We start from the raw sequence: 22,513 nt of genomic DNA on the forward strand, positions 1-22,513 counted from the left end.
GATTAAGGAAAAGTAAAAAACTCTTCTGGTTTGTTATGTGTGTGAAAGGGATAATATATATGAACTTTAAATTCATCGCAATTGTGGACTAGACAATGTGTTGATAGATTCGATAATGTATGACTTATGTGTATCACGAATTTAATTTACTACAGTTAGCATTTTACAACTTTCTTTTTTTACATACACTCTAGATTTGTTGAGAAAATAGAAGTGTCAAAAACAAACAAAATTATACTATTATGGAGAATGACAACCTTCCTCTAGTACACGTAAGGCGTACATTACATTGTACTATTATAGGAGAATGACAACCTTCCTCTAGTACACGTAAGGCGTACATTACATTGTACTATTATACGAGAATGACAACCTTCCTCTAGTACACGTAAGGCGTACATTACATTGTACTATTATAGGAGAATGACAACCTTCCTCTAGTACACGTAAGGCGTACATTACATTGTACTATTATAGGAGAATGACAACCTTCCTCTAGGTACACGTAAGGCGTACATTACATTGTACTATTATAGGAGAATGACAACCTTCCTCTAATACACGTAAGGCGTACATTACATTGTACTATTATGGAGAATGACAACCTTCCTCTAGTACACGTAAGGCGTACATTACATTGTACTATTATGGAGAATGACAACCTTCCTCTAGTACACGTAAGGCGTACATTACATTGTACTATTATACGAGAATGACAACCTTCCTCTAGTACACGTAAGGCGTACATTACATTGTCCAAGTCCTCTTTAAATATTTGTTTGATAAATCATCGTCTGGGTTCTGTAAAGTTAATATATTCCACATCATTGTATGTTTCTTTTGTTTCCTGTCTGCCCTGCAGCCAGATTGTTGAGAACATCCATCTTGTATAGCGCACACATCAAAATCAAGACTTTTTATACGCATGATTTTTGGTTTGATATTATATGGTTCCTCATAATACTGCGTGCTTGCTGCGAGTCCTTGCAGTGTCTGTCCACATATCTCATAAGGATTGTTGTATAAGGCATCGTCAATAATTGTTAGGTAAGAGTTTGCATTGTCAGGACAACGAGATAAATATCCGTTGACGGTGCTTTCTAAACTTTGTACTGACGCAGACTTAGACTGACCACGTGGGGATAAATAATCTGTGTCGTCTGACGTATAACGTGTGTTTTTGATTTGCATGTTTCTCATAGTTTGATCTTCCAACGCTTTAGTTTTCAGCGCCATTGGGATATCATCAATTTCTGCGTACAAACTTTCGTCACTTCCTTTAAATTTGTTAATTATTGATGAATAAAAGCTGCTGTTTGTTGTGATATTACGTAACATGCACAATAGACCGATAATTAAAATTATGAGTACCGGAATAATGATCAATGTAGCGGCAAAGAGAATGCCTTTCGCACTTGGTGCAGTTTCTGCAACTGCAACATCGCTTTTAATATCACCCAAAGACGTTTCCACCGATGATGTCATGTTCATTGTTACGTTCGCAGGCTGAAAGTTAACTTCGTAGATTGTCGAAGACATTTTATTACTGTATATTGCCAGACATGTATAAACGCCTTCAATCTCTACAAATAATTGTTCACCAGCATAGTGTTTCTCTTCAGATTTTGAATCTAAATACCAGCAAGTAGCAATACTATCACCCGAAGTATTTGACGGTTGAAAACAGTCCAACTCAAAGGAAGTTTTGGAACTGTCAATGCTAACTATTTCCCTATTGATATTTCCTTCTTCAGAACACCACTCCATATAGTCATTACAAGTTAGATCAGCAATACTTGTGTTGAAGTAGTTGGAACAAATTACAGGAGATGGAACTTCGGATGTAGATAAACACGTCATAGAAGACTCATCACCATCCATAGTGACCTCAATGTCAGTGCATCCACACTTGTTCGGGTGAGTTTTTATAAACTGACTCAACGGTGCGGAAAAACAATCACATTTCAACATATTGCCTGCCAGATAAAGATGTTCCAAATTTGGAAACATCTGCAACATGCTTCCAGACACTGTTTGAAGTTTGTTATCTTCTAAACAAATTATTCGGACAGAAGGAAATATTTGCGTGTTGTTAAAGCAATTCAAAGTACAATTACTTTCCTGTGAGGAAGTCACTGAGATATCCCCAACCAGAACATCCTGTATCATGTTTTGCGATAGTATAACAATTGATAACTTACTAAGAGGTGTAAACATATCAAAATCAACGCTTACAATCTTGTTATCACGCAACACAAGTTTCTGTAAATTTGTGAGTTTGTTCAGCCCGGGTGGTACCTCTGAAATCTCATTCGAATCCAGCCAAAGTTCCTTAAGATTTGACATCGCTTTCCAGACACGTGAGGAAACATTCTTAATTCTGTTTTGTGATAGATATAAGTACTCTAATTGCCGTAATTGGCGGCCATTTTGTGCGCTACCCACTATATTGTTAATAGATTTAAGTCCGTTCCTCTTTAAACTTAGTATTTGTAGTTTATTTAAATTTCTAAACGACGAACCACCAATTTTTCGGATATCATTCTCATCGAGTCTTAATTTTAGGAGACTAGAGATGACATTTAAACCAATTACTTTCCTAAAGCTATTCTTTGATAAGTCAAGAGTCTGAAGCTCTACTAATCCGCTAAAATCTATGGATTTCAACATGTGTGTGTAAATAATGTTGTCACGTAGATAGAGTTCTTTGAGATTCGACAAATCCTCAAATGTACGGCTATCTATCTGCCTTATTCCATTATCTGAAATATTTAACAATTGAAGTTTCTCTAGACCTTTGAAATGATTACGACGGAGATATTTAATGTCATTCATTTGTAAATAAAGTACCTTTAACCGAGTTGAATTTCTAAAACTATAATCACAAATTGTTGTAATCTTGTTATTCGATAAATTTAAAGTTTCTAAGTCATCTAGGCCAGTGAAAATACAACTGGTAAGTTTTTGAATTCGGTTTCCTCCCAAGTTGATCGATTTTAGCCTAGGCAAAGTGAAGAACGGTCCGGGTTTAGGCCTACTATCTTTCCCCGAAGGCATAACTTCGTCTAGGTCATCAGAAAAACAGCACGATTTTTCTGTTCTATCCGAGTATGACTCCAGAGTAGAAACCTTATTGTTTGACAGATCTAATGTAGTTGTTTTGGTACATTCATCGGGCATTCGTCTCAGTGCCTTCGTCCAATTCCCAATACCACGATCGTTACAGTCACATATACTTTTTTTCTCATCATTCAACTCACACTTGTTCCTTTTGAGTCCGTAAGTATATACAATCACTAGTTGAGTTAAAAGTAATAAAATAATTCGTAGGCCTACTAGACGCATGTTTCTTAGATATGTTGGGCCTTTTTGAATTCCAAACCAGCAACACTGTAATGTTCATGCGGCATCGATCTGCGTGCAGTTTTTTTTAATGTGTGTACCACCAAGAATTGACGTTGACGCACTAACAAAATATAGGTTTGACTTTATTACCGGTGGCCCAGCCTCTCGACTGGTATATTGGCGTATTTCCGTTCTTCAAATTTCAAGAATGGCACTTAAATCTGGCCTGCTCACTTTGCTGCGTCTGTGTAAAATGGTTTGCAATGGATAGAGTTACGGTACGGTGCATCTTTCACTCGCATATGATCTGTAATCATTAGGCTATTCTTCGATTGAAATTGTCCTTTAATATTCTTGACTTGACTTAATTTCAACTTCCAAACAATTCTAGGCGCGTGATGTCGTATTAAATAGTTTCCAATCTGTTTGTTCAACAGTTTCCTTCCTTTTATTATCACGGTTGAGCATCCATCCTTGGTGGTACATCGATTGTTTGGTTTCTACAGGTTATTAACCACTAAAGCGCCTTCATGTAATACCAGCATCTTCCCAAAATCAAGTAATATTAGCACCCATAACAGTTTAAAATGTAAACCAACACTGCTTTTAAATGTTAACACAATAATCGTCTAACTTCGAATCAGCGGCGGTTTTAAGACTCATAAACTATAAAATAAAAATCATACGGTTTAATAATTTCTCTACACAAGTACAATCTGCGTCACGCGTACATGCGTACGAATTAATCAATAATTGGTATCAAAGAACTTATAACACAAGAATCTCCTGTTCTTCAATTTGCATTCAAAACACAGTATCGGAAGTACAGGGTTAAAAGGTCAAACTGGGCGACGCCATTTCACAGCATGGAGCAGGAGGTATATTCAGAGCGTCATTTCGACGATCGAGCATTCTCTACTTCTACGGAGCGCCATTTATGCCTTTATTTACTTACGAAATAGAAATAGTACTACGGTAGCTGCTCCAGTGGACAAATTTAGCACTAGTGGAGCGCAGTGATATAAAATAGAAATAAGTCACTAATTTTAATATTCTTTTCGTATGTTAATACACTGTGCTCAAGTGGACACAATTTGGCGCCAGTGAGGAGCACAGTGATATAAAATAAAAAATAAGTCACTGAATTTTAATATCTTTTCGTATGTTATACACTGTCCTCAAGTGGACCGAATTTGGAGCCAGGGGAGCACAGTGATATAAAATAGAAATAAGTCACTGAATTTTAATATTTTTTCGTATGTTAATACACTGTGCTCAAGTGGACCCAATTTGGCGCCAGGAGAGCACAGTGATATAAAATAGAAAGAAGTCACTGAATGTTAATATATTTTCGTATGTTAATACACTGTGCTCAAGTGGACCCAATTTGGAGCCAGTGGAGCACAGTGATATAAAATAGAAATAAGTCACTAAATTTTAATATCTTTTCGTATGGTTATACACTGTGCTCAAGTGGACTCAATTTGGAGCCAGGGGAGCACAGTGATATAAAATTGAAAAAAGTCACTGAATTTTAATATCTTTTCGTATGTTAATACACTGTGCTCAAGTGGACCCAATTTGGAGCCAGTGGAGCACAGTGATATAAAACAGAAAAAAGTCACTGAATTTTAATATCTTTTCGTATGTCAATACACTGTGCTCAAGGGAACCCAATTTGGCGCCAGGGAAGAGAGCACAGTGATATAAAATAGAAATAAGTCATTGAATGTTAATATATTTTCGTATGTTAATACACTGTGCTCAAGTGGACCCAATTTGGCGCCAGTGGAGCACAGTGATATAAAATGGAAAAACGGTCACTGAATTTTAATATCTTTTCGTATTTAATATACACTATGCTCAAGTGGACCCGATTTGGAGCCAGGGGAGCACTGTGATATAAAATAGAAATAAGTCACTAAATTTTAATATCTTTTCGTATGTTAATACACTGTGCTTACGTGGACCCAATTTGGCGCGCACGCCAGTGAGCACAGTAATATAAAATAGAAAAAAGTCACTAAATTTTAATATCTTTTCGTATGTTAATACACTGTACTCAAGTGGACCCAATTTGGCACCAATGGGAGCACGGGGAAATAGTCACATACAAAAACATCGAGAAAAAATACTTCAAACTTGGTATATATGTTCAATATCGGTTACTCCATCCGTAAATCAAAAGAAAAAATAGTTTCAAGCCACATCAGTGATTTTAATAACTTGCGTTCGCTTAAGATAATACTTATGAAAAAACATACAATTCCGACACATATTATGTTAAACTCTAATAATGATTTTGACAACAAAAAAAACGGTTAGGAAATCAATTTTTTCCCTGTAAATTGAGCAACTTAAATTAAAAATATACCAAGAAATATATGTTGAAATCAAGGAGTATTTTTTTTTTACAAAAGAAATGTTCGTATGTTAATACACTGTGCTCCAGTGGATCCAATTTGGCGCCAGTGGAGCACAGGGAAATAGTCACATACAAAAACTTATAGAAAAAAAATTTATCGAATTCAAAAATATTTCAAACTTGGTATATAAGTTCAATATCGGTTACTCCATCCGTAATGCAAAAGAAAAATTAGTTTCAAGCCACATTAGTGATTTTAATAACTTGCGTTTGTCTAAGATAAATACTTATGAAAGAATACAATTCCAAAACATTTTTTTAAACTTTAGCGATTAAAAAAAAGACATGTTAAAAATATGAATTATGTAGTAACATATTGAACGTGTAGTAACCTATTGAACGTATACTACCAAATTTCAAATGTGTAGGACAATTATTAATTTGATGACGATCAAAATTTAAAGTTTAAAAAATGTGTTGGAATTCTATGTTCTATCATAAATATACATTTTAAACGAACGAAAATTACTAAAATCACTGATATGGCTTGAAACTAATTTTTCTTTTGCATACGGATGGAGTAACCGATATTGAACTTTTATACAAAGTTTGAAATATTTTTGAAATCCAGAAGTATTTTTGTTGACTATTTCCCTGTGCTCCATTGGCGCCAAATTGGATCCACTGGAGCACAGTGTATTAACATACGAACATTTCTTTTGTAAAAAAAAATACTCCTTAATTTCAATATATATTTCTTGGTATATTTTTAATTTAAGTTGCTCAATTTACAGGGAAAAAATCGAATTCCTAACCGGTTTTTTGTTGTTGTAAAAATCATTATTAGAGTTTAACATATGTGTCGGAATTGTATGTTTTTTCGTAAGTATTATCTTAAGCAAACGTAATTTTATTAAAATCACTGATGTGGCTTGAAACTATTTTTTCTTTTGGTTTACGGATAGAGTAACCGATATTGAACATACATACCAAGTTTGAAATATTTTTTAATTCCAGAAGTATTTTTTCTCGATGTTTTTGTATGTGACTATTTCCCTGTGCTCCCATTGTTGCCAAATTGGGTCCACTTGAGCACAGTGTATTCAAATACGAAAAGATATTATAATTTAGTGACTTTTTTTCTATTTTATATCACTGTGTGCTTACTGGGCGCGCGCGCCAAATTGGGTCCACGTGAGCACAGTATATTAACATACGAAAAGATATTAAAATTCAGTGACATTTTTTTCTATTTTATATCACTGTGCTCCACTGGCTCCAAATTGGGTCCACTTGCGCACAGTGTATTAACATACGAAAAGATATTACAATTCAGTGACTTTTTTCTATTTTATATCACTGTGCTCCCCTGCCTCCAAATTGGGTCCACTTGAGCACAGTGTATTAACATACAAAAAGATACTAAAAATCATTGACTTATTTCTATTTTATGTCACTGTGCTCTCCTGGCTCCAAATTGGGTCCACTTGTGCACAGTGTATTAACATACGAAAATATATTAAAATTCAGTGATTTATTTCTATTTTATATTATTGAGCTCCCCTGGCTCCAATTTGGGTCCACTTGAGCACAGTGTATTTACATACGAAAAGATATTAAAATTAGTGACTTATTTCTATTTTATATCCCTGTGCTCCACCGGTGCTAAATTTGGTCCACTGGAGCAGTTACCGTAGTACTATTTCTAATTCGGAAGTAAATAAAGGCATAAATGGCGCTCCGTAGAAGTAGAGAATGCTCGATCGTCGTCGAAATGACGCTCTGAATATACCTCCAATGGCGCCACTTATTAGCTCTATTCTATCCAACAATGCTTTCCGAAATTATTACGCGCTTCGGACGAACAGGAGATTCTTGTGTTATAAGTTCTTCGTTGGTATGCATTTATACAATTTGTGCCTAATAAAACTACAACACAAATCTTCATAAACAGTCCAGGTGTATCGCACCTTGCTAAATTGACTCCCCAAGCTTGTAATATTATTGTATAACTTTCCATTTTACTGTTAGATTTTCACAAGCCGAAGTAGACCTAAAGTTTGCAAACAAGAAAGCCTCCTAAAAATTATCAAAAATATCAACGAGACATCTCATTTGACTAAAATTAGTGATATGTCTGTTACAGGTAATGGCATCTACAGAACTTTGATATTTATTATGGAATTAAAAAAACACAATTGGCTTACATAATAATATTCTACAGTTCAATTTTGAGTTTAAAGACATTGCCAACACAATATCTACAATCACAGAGAATTATATTAAATCAAATTTTTGAATATATCTATACACAATAAAACTGAAAAATGTATCATTTATCATATCATATACAAACCACCATTATTCTAAATAATACAAAACACCTAGTTACATTGTTAAAGTAATATTAATAATAGCCACCACTGAATTTAAAATCAATCGCAAATCCTTCAAAATTATGGCTTGTGAAAATTAATAGCATACAGACATTGGAGTACAACAAATCAAGTGATGTAGGTGTACCACTATAATCATTTATAAGAATATATTGTTGCATTGATACCCTTAACGCATGCGTAGAGGTGTGACTGCGTCGTATCGTAGGGGTGTGACTGCGTCGTTGGGGTATGTCTAGTGTTGCTGATTGGCCGATTGACGCAGCTACACTTCCTCTACTCTAGTGAATCACTTTTTGAACTGCGATAACATGGGAGTTGGCTCTCTAGCCAATCTACAATACCTCTATGGGGTGTACACAATTCTGTATTCAGATTCATAATAGCATGCAGGTATTTTTTACCTCCATTATATATTTTGAAAGTAGTTGTACAGTATAATTTAATTAAGGTTTGTGGAAGTTTTCACAACTACTTAACAATAAAAAAAATATACTACAGTAATTAAAAGGAATATATTTTCAAAATAATTATATCTAAGGAAAGATATTCATAGAATATTTGATATAATCAAAACAACTTAATCATAAACTTTTTTTTACTACATACACATTCTGCATTATAATTCTATACACTAAACAATAGGCTAATGTCTGATTATTTGAATTTTTACAGCAGTAATAACAATATTACAGCAATATTACAGCAATATTACAGCAATATTCAAAAATCATATATTTTCTGAGAAGAGAATTAAATACACAACCTATATTTTGATAAAAGATAAAAATTACTAAAAAATACTAATTTCATTTATTATTTTTTTTTCAGCTTGAAAATCAATAATTTTATTCTGCAATTAATGCGGCATCAATGATCCAATGTAAAAGGCCAATGCATGTTGCATTTTTACATACAGTTTTTTATATACTATATATATATATACTGTATATATATATATATGCATTTGCAGTTTAGACATCTGGCAGATTTAAGGTCATAGTTCATATCAAGCAATGCCGATAAAATGATGCAAGTATACGACTCGCATGACAGAGACATTGGTAGCACATCAATTGCAAAATAGAAGAATTGTAATGTACTTTCACATACACATAATTTAATAATGTATTTTCTTCATTTATATAAATTTGTTCAATATAATATGCTATACTTTGTTGTATATTTACCTTGATACAAGTAAAATAACATGACAAGGTTTTCTACTGAAGTTACTGCAGTAAACCTTTGCTTCATTATTGATAAGAATGTAGTAAGTATTAAGTTACTGCAGTAACTACAGTAGAATTTCAACCTATTTCAATTTACATATTAATTTCTTTGTACAGGTTATAATGAAAACATTGTGTTTTCCGTTTCTTCCATCTTGAGTTGGCGACCTCCTCGATTGACCGTTGACCCCTGAAGCGAGTCGCCAGCAGCCGCTCTTTCCTCTAAGAATTTGTCAAACTCTGAAAGAATGATTAACTATGAAATTAAATAAACTTTCTTAAATGATTTTGTACTTGTTTTCTGAATATTTTATTGTAATTTTTATGAATATTTTGGAATAAAACAAGCCAGATTAAGGAAAGGAAAAATCTTTATCTACTCAGCAGTTACTGCAGTAATAAGTGTTAATAAAACTCATTATTATTATTATATTGCAATCTATGTGCATTGATTTGGTTTAATTGATTTAAATCATGGTATTCCAAAGGGAAAATCGTTGTAAATATCTGATTTAAAAGTTATTTCCAATGGTATATCTCATAACAGCTGAGTAATTCTACTGCAGTTACTGCAGTAAATGAATTTCTTAATCAAACACAACAGCATAATACAATACAAAACAACAAATCATCCAACAGTACAAAAACAAAGTAATAATAAGTAACAATATGAATTGTAAACGCACAGTGAAAAGGAACTAGAACATTGGAAGTCATTTATAGATTTTAAAATGTTCATATGGCAAAGAACTTCATTAAGAAATTATATCTGAGCAAGCAAACAAACGTGAATACAATGTCATCTTTATTTCAGCAAGCCCATAGCCAGATAGGTTCAAGAGTACAAAAAGAAACGCCCTAAACTAGCCCAGCGATCATGATGATTTTTGCCCCTTCTGTGGAAAGGAAAACCCCATGCCGTATAAAAATGCTGGCTATGGGCCTGTTCAGTTTGAACATTCTGTCAGAGGTACAGTATAGGAACAAAATGCTGGCTATGGGCCTGTTTAGTTAACATTCTGTCAGAGGTACAGTATAGGAACAAAATGCTGGCTATGAACCTGTTCAGTTTGAAAATTCTGTCAGAGGTACAGTATAGGAACAAAATGCTGGCTATGGGCCTGTTCAGTTTGAACATTCTGTCAGAGGTACAGTATAGGAACAAAATGCTGGCTATGGGCCTGTTTAGTTAACATTCTGTCAGAGGTACAGTATAGGAACAAAATGCTGGCTATGGGCCTTTTTAGTTAACATTCTGTCAGAGGTACAGTATAGGAACAAAATGCTGGCTATGGGCCTGTTCAGTTTGAACATTCTGTCAGAGGTACAGTATAGGAACAAAATGCTGGCTATGGGCCTGTTTAGTTGAACATTCTGTCAGAGGTACAGTATAGGAACAAAATGCTGGCTATGGGCCTGTTTAGTTTGAACATTCTGTCAGAGGTACAGTATAGGAACAAAATGCTGGCTATGGGCCTGTTTAGTTTGAACATTCTGTCAGAGGCACAGTATAGGAACAAAATGCTGGCTATGGGCCTGTTCAGTTTGAACATTCTGTCAGAGGTACAGTATAGGAACAAAATGCTGGCTATGGGCCTGTTCAGTTTGAACATTCTGTCAGAGGTACAGTATAGGAACAAAATGCTGGCTATGGGCCTGTTTAGTTAACATTCTGTCAGAGGTACAGTATAGGAACAAAATGCTGGCTATGGGCCTGTTTAGTTAACATTCTGTCAGAGGTACAGTATAGGAACAAAATGCTGGCTATGGGCCTGTTCAGTTTGAACATTCTGTCAGAGGTACAGTATAGGAACAAAATGCTGGCTATGGGCCTGTTCAGTTTGAACATTCTGTCAGAGATACAGTATAGGAACAAAATGCTGGCTATGGGCCTGTTTAGTTTGAACATTCTGTCAGAGATACAGTATAGGAACAAAATGCTGGCTATGGGCCTGTTTAGTTAACATTCTGTCAGAGGTACAGTATAGGAACAAAATGCTGGCTATGGGCCTGTTTAGTTTGAACATTCTGTCAGAGGTACAGTATAGGAACAAAATGCTGGCTATGGGCCTGTTTAGTTTGAACATTCTGTCAGAGGTACAGTATAGGAACAAAATGCTGGCTATGGGCCTGTTTAGTTAACATTCTGTCAGAGGTACAGTATAGGAACAAAATGCTGGCTATGGGCCTGTTCAGTTTGAACATTCTGTCAGAGATACAGTATAGGAACAAAATGCTGGCTATGGGCCTGTTCAGTTTGAACATTCTGTCAGAGGTACAGTATAGGAACAAAATGCTGGCTATGGGCCTGTTTAGTTAACATTCTGTCAGAGGTACAGTATAGGAACAAAATGCTGGCTATGGGCCTGTTTAGTTAACATTCTGTCAGAGGTACAGTATAGGAACAAAATGCTGGCTATGGGCCTGTTTAGTTAACATTCTGTCAGAGGTACAGTATAGGAACAAAATGCTGGCTATGGGCCTGTTTAGTTTGAACATTCTGTCAGAGGTACAGTATAGGAACAAAATGCTGGCTATGGGCCTGTTTAGTTTGAACATTCTGTCAGAGGTACAGTATAGGAACAAAGAATACTAATTCAGATGCAATAATACAGCTTCAATTAAAAGTATCTGTTTTCACCATATGAATGAAATGAATGTATCAGCATGTGATAAATGATTGAAAAATGATTGAAACATGATGGATAAAAGGATAAAAAAAGAATAGTATACACAATTAGAAAGACACACAATGCAATGAAAATGATTGAAGTCTTGAAACCTAATAAACAAATGAGTGAATGGATGATAAAAATGAAAGAAACAATGAAAGAAATAGACATACAGACATTATATTTTGCCATCTTTGTGCAATTACTTCAATTGTGTGAAGTACTTTGTCAATATGTTGTCAGTACATCATTAGGACCACCAAATGTACCTACTCTTCACCATGCAACTTATATTGTAACTTTACTTAGTTATTTCACAATGGTAAAATGGTGTGAGCACATAGAATGTCATTCCTATAATACATGAGTGCATGGTTCATGCATGAGTGATCAATGGCCAAAACAATGGTTCTCCTCACCATGTGGAAATGATGCTGCTGTATATTGAAGTAGACGAGAATGAATTAGTAGAACATTAATTTGAAGGTGCAATTGTGGTCAATCTGTTTAAAATGGACCTGAAATGGATTTTCGATTTTTTTCATTTTAGAATGATGTTTTGGGGGCTATTAGGTGTTGCTAGAATGTATATTGTTACAAAATATAAATTGGCCCTTTTGGGGAAAGCCCCATTTGAAAACCAAAAAAATTCGCGGGTGACGTCACTTTGCGAATATATTCCTATCCCTCCAATGGACAATTTGCAGTTTTTTGGCTATAACTCTTGAAATCTATGGAGTATTTTCTAAAAAATGCTTGTGCATTTGCAGAAATGTATTTAGAATTTTTTTAGATAAAATTATTACCGTATAAACGGTTATTCATCGAGTAAATGACGATTTAAAATCTTAAAATCAACGTTTTTTTTCTGGCAATACCGAAGTTGGCCTGGCAACGTTGTCCGGGATACAGCTCCGTGCGCAATGATGCGTATCCATATTTTCCGTTCGTGTATTTTGTATATCGTTCGTAATTTATACTGCTAAAATGTGTTAGTTTCTTTAGTTTTTAGTTTAGCAGAATTAAATTAGTAATATGAGATGATAATTTATTTGTCACGAATCAGGCAGTTCGAAAACGAATTTTATTCATATTTTGCAAGTTGTTGATATTGCTTTGGTCCTTGGATGCACATAAAACGGAGCCTCGCCGCATGATGTGGGTGGTGGATCGACTCCGCGCGCTGGATTGAGGGCCTAGGCCTAGTAAAGGTTTAGGAGGTAGGTCTTCTAAATTCGGGTTTTAGAACAAACGAAGTACATTTTAGGGACCTATATTTCAACAACATTAGATATTGAATAAATTAGTATTAGTGTCAACGCTTCGGGTATCTTTCCAGGCCGTCGATTATTCACTGACTATCGGGCGGCATACACGCTCTCGATATCATCGTGTGTATATGTGACGTCGTGAATATAGAGGCTTCCGACGGCCGTTGAAATAGAATATTGCAATGGCGTGAGTAATTTTCGCTAATTTTCCATGGTATCTTAAAATTTCGTTTTCACTCAAAATACTATAGATTTTGTTTTTATTTGTATGGGTTTGTGTTAATTTGATACATTTAAATAACATGTGTGAATTTCTTGAAAATCGAAAATCCATTTCAAGTCCATTTTAATAATAAATGTATCATTACACATTACACAAGAATAGATAGGAAGATGGTGTCTATGAGTTTTGTAAATAGTCTACCTAAATGTGCTTTACGATTTGTTCAATGAATGAATGCGAGTAACTATGGTAAACTTGAGTCATACATGACTGGATTTTAGCATCATGGGTAACAACACATGATCCTGGTGTGCCATTAAAAAGTGACTTGTTGGACGACTTGCGGAGGAGTTATGTAGAGTCTATACATGCTATGGATATTTTAGTTAACTGAATTCAAATGAATTATGATATTTGAAGATGAAGTTATATAATTTTAAAGAAAAATGTATAGAGTGTAGTGTCATATTTAATAAGTTGAAAAAATGTTAGTATAAATTGTATTAGAATAGCAGGTAGCAGATACTGACCTGAGCTTGTGATGCCTTCTGGGTTTGTATTGGCAGCAGCTGTGCTGTCTACAGGTTTGCTCTGAAACAACAAACAAACAATCACACTGATAAACCTTCATTTGTGCAATATTATTTAGAGATTTATTTATTTATTTATTTTATTTTATTTTATTGTAGCAGGGAATGTATTTTATATACACAACTTGTAACTTTATAATGTTCTTGTTGCTGAAGGGGGGTTTGTTCAAATAAAGCCTACACCTATACTGTAGGTTCATGCCTAAACCTATACTCTAGGTTCATGCCTACACCTATGTATACTGTAGGTCCATTTACTTACCAAATCACTTTCCTGAAGCCATTGTTCCATGTTCTCTAGTTGACTAAAGTCAGCTGGCAACTGTTTGAAAAAACAAAAAAACAATTGAAATAAAAAAAAGGAACAAAAACAGAATTGAAAAAAGCATAGATGTTGATATGATATGACAGCCGAACAACAAGCATATGCACTTGGATTATAAATACAATTACTATGAGTAGATGTTGATATGATATGACAGCAGAACAACAAGCATATGCACTTGGATTATAAATACAATTACTAGTATTACAGAACAAGAAGCATATGCACTTGGATTATAAATACAATTACTATGTATTACAGAACAAGAAGCATATGCACTTGGATTATAAATACAATTACTATGTATTACAGAACAAGAAGCATATGCACTTGGATTATAAATACAATTACTATGAGCATAAAGATTGTGAGCGCTGCTGTGTCTTTTCATGTTTAACTTAAAATTAGAATAATTTAAAAGGTCAATAAGAGAACATAGTAAAATATTTATAAAGTATACAAATAATTTAAAGAACTCAATGGTGCTTACCTCCTCTTGCTCCTCTTTATCCTGTACTCATGAAATGATAAATATGGATGGATAAAAAGGAAATAAAGAAAAATAAAAAAATGAAAATGAATGAAAAACAACATGCAATGTAAACTGCCATGATAGTCCAAGAGGTATAATGTACAACATGCAACTGCCTGCTATCTCAATAAGTTCTTAATTTTCCCAATCTACCCATTATATATTATTTCTTTTAAGGTACTACTATTATCAAATGCAATAAACGCCTTATTATTATTTTGTGGCAATATTATTGGTAAATATTTCCTTACCTCATTATTGGTCTCTGGCTGCAACCATGAAATAGATAAATATGGATGAATAAAAGAAAATGAAAAAAAAAATGATAAAACAAAATGCAATGAATGAAATTTCATTAAAAAAATGGATAAACACAAAATTGATGAATGATTTAAGTAATCATGATTAGAAACTAAATGTCTCAAAATAAAACAAATAATACAATCTACAATGACTTGCTTACCTGGTCTACAATGACTTGCTTACCTGGTCTAATTCACTGTTCCACCAGCTTATGGAAGGCAATGCCAAATACTTACCAGATAGAATCTAGCCCACGTACAGTAGTTAATAACCAGATGCTAGACTAAGAGCTTACCTTACTGATGGCTTGCGATTCAGTAGAAAAAGGGTTTACTGCCCTAGAGTTCATAGCATTGGCTAGGCCTCCTGAAGTCTGATCCATGTTGGAATTATCTTGGTATGTGCTACCACTATCAATAAATAAGTTAATTTCTAAACATATTATGCACAGATACAATAAATACAATCTGGAGTCTGCAAGTAAGTTTCACACTGTGTGTTAATGAAGAGTTTCGGTTATGATATTTAAGGGAACAAAGAGCTACAGTAGTAATAATAATGTTTATAAGCGCTTAATAGCATATTTATATTGTACTTTATGGAGTAGTCTCTAATCACAGTGTTTTAGAGTTGTCCACTCACTCACCCTCTCACTGGGTCCTGATATGCAGTCTGTCGACTTAAGGCAAACATGTCAAAATCATCAGTGTTGGCTTGATTAGCTGCTGGCGGGGCAGTCTGTAACTGGCCCGGTGGGGCAGTCTGTAACTGGCCCAGTGTGTTGCTTACACTACTGCCACCCATTCCTAATCACAATGATAATAATATTTTGTATTGTAGAAGCTTTATCACATTATTTCAACGATTTGGTTTAAATATTTAGTTGAGTCACACTCACCTAAACCAGCTAATTGTTCAGACAACTGTCCCACCGCTGGGTTTGGTGGCTGAGATTGAGTAACAGGCTCATCATCAAAACTAATTAATGTTCCAACTGAAGAATTGTTCTGTAAGTTTATAACACAATAAATATTGGACACAATATCTATTTTTTAAAGTTTAAAAATTACACGAATCTACCAAAAACAAACAAATTGATTCTATTACCTGAGCAGGAGGTGGTGCTTGACTCTGTGATGTCATATTATTTGCATATGCAGGCACTGAGGCTGCTGGTGCACCACCACCAGCGGGGTAACCCGGACCACCGGCGGGGTAACCCGGACCACCGGCGGGGTAACCCGGACCACCGGTGGAGTAACCCGGACCACCGGTGGGGTAACCCGGACCACCAGCAGGGTAACCCGGACCACCAGCAGGGTAACCTGGTGCACCAGTAGGGTAACCTGGTCCACCAGTGGGGTAACCTTGTCCACCGGCTGGGTAACCTGGTCCACTGGTGGGATAGCCTGGTCCACTTGCAGGTGGAGCACCAACTCTGTACGCTGGTGAGGACGCTGAAACCTGGTAGGCTGGAGGATTAACTGCTCCAAGACCTGTCATTGCTGGTTGTTGGGACTGGGCGTTTGATGGTTGAGTCTGTTGCCGGTAACGCTCAAATCGGTCATACCGTACAAAAACATTATTTAAGTCATCATTAATCCTTAAAAGTTCACCTGTAAGAAAAGTATACCCAGTGAGTATTCTTTATTTTGTAAAATATTTTAAAACAGCATTGCCATAAGCTACTTTTTTGTAAAATGTTTTAGATAAAACAGCATTGGCGTTTTGTTCAGTTCAAAAATAAATACTAAATGTTTGATAGACTGTCTCTGGGGTATGCAGTTGCTCACTTTCTTATTTGTTTTGATTACTCTAAGATATAATTCTTAGCTAAACACAAATTTTACCTGTAACTTCTTCATTGCTAACTTTATTAAGTAGATGCACAACACGTGACTGCATAGAACGACATGTACGGTTTAACTCTTGCAACAGCTCCAAATCCCCAGGGTTCTCTTGCCCAGGGGTCATCTCTGTAAGCATTTCAGAGAAGACTCGATAATTACCCTGGACAACTTCCAGGTCTTTTTGCATTTTAACCAGTTGTTCTGGTGAGAGATTGACTGGGCCTTCAGCAAGCTGGGCAGGAGGCACAACTGGTGATGGATGATGGTGCATCTGTGGAGCCTAGGTACCAAGAAAAGTACATTGAAATTTTAAAACTTCTTGTAGGGCTAAATTAAACAGACAGAGGCAGTTCTCTAATTGGTAAATTACATTGATAAATTCTTTGTTAGAAGATACTAACCTGCCGATTATGAGATGGAGGCCGAGATACGGCTGGGTCTAATTCAGGAACACTCTGAAGCAAACAAATATACATACTATCAATAAATGTGTTGATAAATAGCACATTGAAATTATTGTACCTTAGGGTCAAATCTAGATAAATTGAGACAATTTCAGAATTATCGTGATAGACAAGAATTATACTAATAAAGCATGATGCAGATACGTACACTCATAATAGAGAATACAAGTGGGTCTTATTATGGTAAGTATATATCAGGATAAATTGAGATAATTTCAGAATTCATATCATGACAAGAAGCCCACTAATATTAGGAGATAATGCATTATACTGTAATACTACTACACTGTATACACTGTACCTTATATAGAGGATACAAGTAACTCTTATTTAAGAACAAACTTACTCTTTCAGGGGTGATGATCGGAGCCAATGTATCTAAATCTGTAGCAGGGAACTCTATTCCTTTAGTGCGTAATTCCTCATAGACTTTAACGACACCCTGTAAATCTGGAAGCGCACGGAAAGCATCTGCCCAGGATTGAATGAGCGCGAGGATCTTCTCTTGCACAAGTGTCGGCGGGTTGGAACTCGGCTGAATGATTTTGACGAGTTCTTTAATGAAGTCTTGCTTGCAGATGAGAACATGAAATCGATGTCCACAGTTTTTAACACATGTTTCCAACAACTGAAAAGTAAAGTCATGTCGTGAATAAAAACTGAAGATGGAACACCTCAATCTGGCCCAATCATAATTTAAAAATCTAGTCTTTGAAGAATGATAATGATAGATTAAGATAGTGAAAACATATTTGAGGCGACTGAACTGAACTTTTTATCATTATTTTTTTATTTTTTATTTGTGTAAGTTATTTTTTGTTCTAATTTATGAAAGAAGATCTATATTTTTTAAGTCCAAAAGCAGTAATAAATAAATAACAAAAAATAATAAGGTCTTTTTAAGAGAATTTCAGAATTTATAGAAGGTAGAGAAGAGTGAACATGAAAAGAAACCTTGAGGACAAAAGGACGGCTGAACTTTTGTATCATGTGAGTCTATATATACTGTATGTGAGTCTATATATACTGTATGTGAGTCTATATATACTGTATGTGAACTTTATTCAATCAATCGTACATTTTTTTGGTATTATATTGGTAACAATAATAAAGTGTATTTACAGTGATTTTTACACCGAAAAAATATATTAATTATAAAATATATACAGTGATTATTTACAGTAATGATAATAATAAAAATTAATTGTTTATATTGACTATTACTAAACAGAAGTTGAATAATAAAATACTGAAAGAGAAAGCAGTGCCTTACCGTAAGTGTATACATAACTTCTTTCCATTTCTTATTGCCAACCAATTTCTTTTTGATTGCTTTCATTGCCTCCTTATGTCTGTTTAAAAAAGAGAGTAAGCTAATTGTAACGTTTAAAAAAGAGAGTAAGCTAATTGTAACGTTTACAAAAGAGAGTAAGCTAATTGTAACGTTTACAAAAGAGAGTAAGCTAATTGTAACGTTTACAAAAGAGAGTAAGCTAATTGTAACGTTTAAGAAAGAGAGTGAGCTAATTGTAATGTTTAAGAAAGAGAGTAAGCTAATTGTAACGTTTAAGAAAGAGAGTAAGCTAATTGTAACGTTTAAGAAAGAGAGTAAGCTAATTATACTGTACTATAAAGAGATTGAGCTATTTGTAACGTTTAAGAAAGAGAGTAAGCTAATTGTACCATTTAAGAAAGAGAGTAAGCTATTGTAATGTAAGCTAATTTTAATGTTCAAGAAAGTGGGTAGTGACCACTTACTAGCATGATGTATATATTAAAGAAATGTAAATGCTACTGAATGCTTGGTAATCAGACATTTTACAATGCAAAGGTTAATTCAAAAATTCAATAACTTTTAATGTCCAATATTTATAAAAAAAAATAAAAATTGGAAATTTTATGTTGGACATACTACTATTAAACACAACAAATAAAATATATAAAATTGAATAAGTTGATTAAGTCTATAAGTCTATCTATTGCACATCTCGTTAATGTAGAACATTATATTTTTTTTTTTTAAATCATGGATCTTTCACTGCTCTAATATGTCACAGTCGAAAATGGTAATTGGCATAGAACTAATTCAGATAATGCATTGCTGTTTTACACACAAACAATTAAAAGAATAAAGATTTATAAAAAGTAGATTAAAAAACCTACATAAGAATTTCAACTTGTTTCTCAATAATATAAGTGGTAGGGTGTGATATTGATTAAAAATAAAATATTGTTCAAAAGTGTTAAAACTTACGCATCTTCTGATTCATTGATTATATCACATATTTCTATACTTAAAGACCAATCTTCAGATGCCAATGATTCATTTGTTGCCTTTTCTGATAAACAAAACAATTGGGAAAATTTAATTCAAGTTTACGATAGAATATTCAAGGCGTATATTATAATAGTTAGTAATGTACTTACTGTAGTAAGTTTGTCTATTTATTTAAAATAACATAATTTGTATCATGATGTGAAGTTAACTTATTTATAAAATTCACTTTCTGAAATAGAAATCAGAAACTAATTCAATTACAGTTTCTTATCTCAGTTTTGTGGATTTGTAAGAAAGAAATAAAGAATTCAATGACGACACCTAAATAGTCATAAGCAGTGGCGTTCTTTCTCACTTTTTTAGAAGTTGCCATATATTTATAAGTAATGTTTTGTTTGTCAGTAATCCACATTTAATGACCAATTCATCACATGGACGATTAAAATAGTAAGATATTCAATGTCATCACAAATAAAGAAGAAAACTAAGTAAGAAGAGAGTATCATACTATAGTACATAATGTTTAATAGATATTCAAATGTTGAATAAATTAACACTAGGCCTACATGTGTAGTAGTACAATGGGCATATTAACACTAGGCCTAGGCCTATGTGTAGTAGTACAATGGGCATATTAACACTAGGCCTATGTGTAGTAGTACAATGGGCATATTAACACTAGGCCTACATGTGTAGTAGTACAATGGGCATATTAACACTAGGCCTACATGTGTAGTAGTACAATGGGCATATTAACACTAGGCCTATGTGTAGTAGTACAATGGGCATATTAACACTAGGCCTATGTGTAGTAGTACAATGGGCATATTAACACTAGGCCTATGTGTAGTAGTACAATGGGCATATTAACACTAGGCCTATGTGTAGTAGTACAATGGGCATATTAACACTAGGCCTACATGTGTAGTAGTACAATGGGCATATTAACACTAGGCCTATGTGTAGTAGTACAATGGGCATATTAACACTAGGCCTATGTGTAGTAGTACAATGGGCATATTAACACTAGGCCTACATGTGTAGTAGTACAATGGGCATATTAACACTAGGCCTATGTGTAGTAGTACAATGGGCATATTAACACTAGGCCTACATGTGTAGTAGTACAATGGGCATATTAACACTAGGCCTACATGTGTAGTAGTACAATGGGCATATTAACACTAGGCCTATGTGTAGTAGTACAATGGGCATATTAACACTAGGCCTATGTGTAGTAGTACAATGGGCACATTTTTAATATCAATATAATATTAACATTATACAAACATTTTTTAATAATTGAATAAATACAAATTAAACCATTTGTTGAATTTCTATACATTCATTCCTCTATAGGCTTATTAATATTTATTACTACTATATTTATATGACTCAGCAACGAGTGACAAAAAATGTCAATATTATTATTCATACATGCACATTGTCCATACTTTAATAAATTTAAAAGGCCAATCCAAAACTAAAACAAAAACATTTAAAAATTATTAAATTGTTAGGCCTACCGATTCTCTGGCCAACTGGAGAGCTGAACGGATTCGATGCGAAGAAAGACATACTGTAGTAATATTATACAGTGTTTTGTTTTTGAAAAAATGTAGCGACAAACTCGTCCGTCAATCAAGTGACCAGCACAACGCAACCGTTCCCGCGGTGGTTGGGTGGTGAAGCAAGTTTTCTTCAGCCTAGCCGAGTAGGCCTAGCTTTAAGCAGGAAATAAAAAAAGATATTACGTTTCTGCAACACTGAAAACGTTGACCTATTTTAAAATTATTTTTCGTCAATATTTTAACACTAAAGCAGTTATGTAACATATATAACTGTGTAAACAGACAAGGCCAAAAGGTTTGGTAAACTCGTCGGGGCGGCGATGGCGTACAATAACTTGACCTTTGTTATTACTTTTTGTCTGCGGTGACCGGTTCTTGTTAAAAATTGCGTTACAGTAACTAATTTTATTGTTAACATTTACTAACAATTATAAAAACTTAATACATTTCAGACTACATAATACTTATCCTTCCTTGAAAAGTTCAATGTTTTTTTTGTACTAGGAAAATATAACAATCATAGAGTACTGTATAATTATTTTTTTTTAAACACCTTAAAATGCAATAAATTTAACCCGGATTAAACCCCTTTTGGATATCTAGAAGCACGTACATAGTTTTAATTAGGTTTATGCAATTAAGTTAAAATAAAAACTTTATTTTATTATTACTTTAAACTTTCTTTATATTTTATTTAATAAGACACTTGTAATTTGTTATTGAGCTATGGAGAATTTTGTACTCTGTATTCTTTTTTCCGAAATAAAGATGGAAAAAAATAACAAGTGTAATATGGAGGAACAATCTCTAATGTGAGATGGTACAAGTATAGGAAAAAAATCATTTTCCTCCATGGTATGAGCTACGTATCATTCAGACAACAATTAATACTAATTTGTTTTTATTAGTCCAGATCGTGTGGTATTCATATCACCTTCGAAAATCAAACTTAATTTTTTTTGTATATTTTAGTTTAGATCTGTCGTTTTTCATCTTATGCTTTGTATAATTGTTGTTTATATTTTATGAAGTAAAGACTGTAATGGACGCACCCGCGGTGGTGGTGCGCGCCACTGTTCCATTTGAAATAAATAAC

The 22,513-nt window shown here is 34.1% G+C and overlaps 2 protein-coding genes across 2 annotated transcripts; both read right to left on the reverse strand.

Annotated features, from left to right (window-relative positions):
* Positions 1-61: 61 nt before the first annotated feature.
* Positions 62-3,356, reverse strand: LOC140052178 (uncharacterized). Its single transcript, XM_072097620.1, has one exon. The coding sequence runs from the start codon at positions 3,343-3,345 to the stop codon at positions 748-750; it is 2,598 nt and encodes an 865-aa protein (XP_071953721.1). The 5' UTR covers positions 3,346-3,356; the 3' UTR covers positions 62-747.
* Positions 3,357-5,988: 2,632 nt separating this feature from the next.
* Positions 5,989-21,746, reverse strand: LOC140052250 (uncharacterized). Its single transcript, XM_072097721.1, has 16 exons — positions 21,373-21,746; positions 19,823-19,907; positions 18,842-18,920; positions 17,915-18,196; positions 17,506-17,559; positions 17,105-17,384; positions 16,362-16,870; positions 16,153-16,261; positions 15,901-16,060; positions 15,550-15,664; positions 15,203-15,220; positions 14,910-14,930; positions 14,357-14,416; positions 14,035-14,095; positions 12,430-12,447; positions 5,989-9,578 (listed from the first exon to the last, which is right to left on the reverse strand). The coding sequence occupies exons 1-16, from the start codon at positions 21,422-21,424 to the stop codon at positions 9,457-9,459; spliced, it is 2,025 nt and encodes a 674-aa protein (XP_071953822.1). The 5' UTR covers positions 21,425-21,746; the 3' UTR covers positions 5,989-9,456.
* Between the last annotated feature and the right edge of the window lie 767 nt (positions 21,747-22,513).

This window comes from Antedon mediterranea, chromosome 1, assembly GCF_964355755.1.
Source record: "Antedon mediterranea chromosome 1, ecAntMedi1.1, whole genome shotgun sequence".
NCBI classification, from domain to species: domain Eukaryota; kingdom Metazoa; phylum Echinodermata; class Crinoidea; order Comatulida; family Antedonidae; genus Antedon; species Antedon mediterranea.

Excerpts from the sequence above, each read along its gene's own strand:
- LOC140052178 (XM_072097620.1), bottom strand. The coding sequence starts at position 3,345 with ATGCGTCTAGTAGGCCTACGAATTATTTTATTACTTTTAACTCAACTA.
- LOC140052250 (XM_072097721.1), bottom strand. The coding sequence starts at position 21,424 with ATGTCTTTCTTCGCATCGAATCCGTTCAGCTCTCCAGTTGGCCAGAGA. Across the intron at positions 18,921-19,822 it reads ATCAATGAATCAGAAGATGC|ACATAAGGAGGCAATGAAAG; the intron begins GTAAGTTTTAAC and ends TTTTTTAAACAG. Across the intron at positions 16,061-16,152 it reads TGAACAATTAGCTGGTTTAG|GAATGGGTGGCAGTAGTGTA; the intron begins GTGAGTGTGACT and ends CATTGTGATTAG.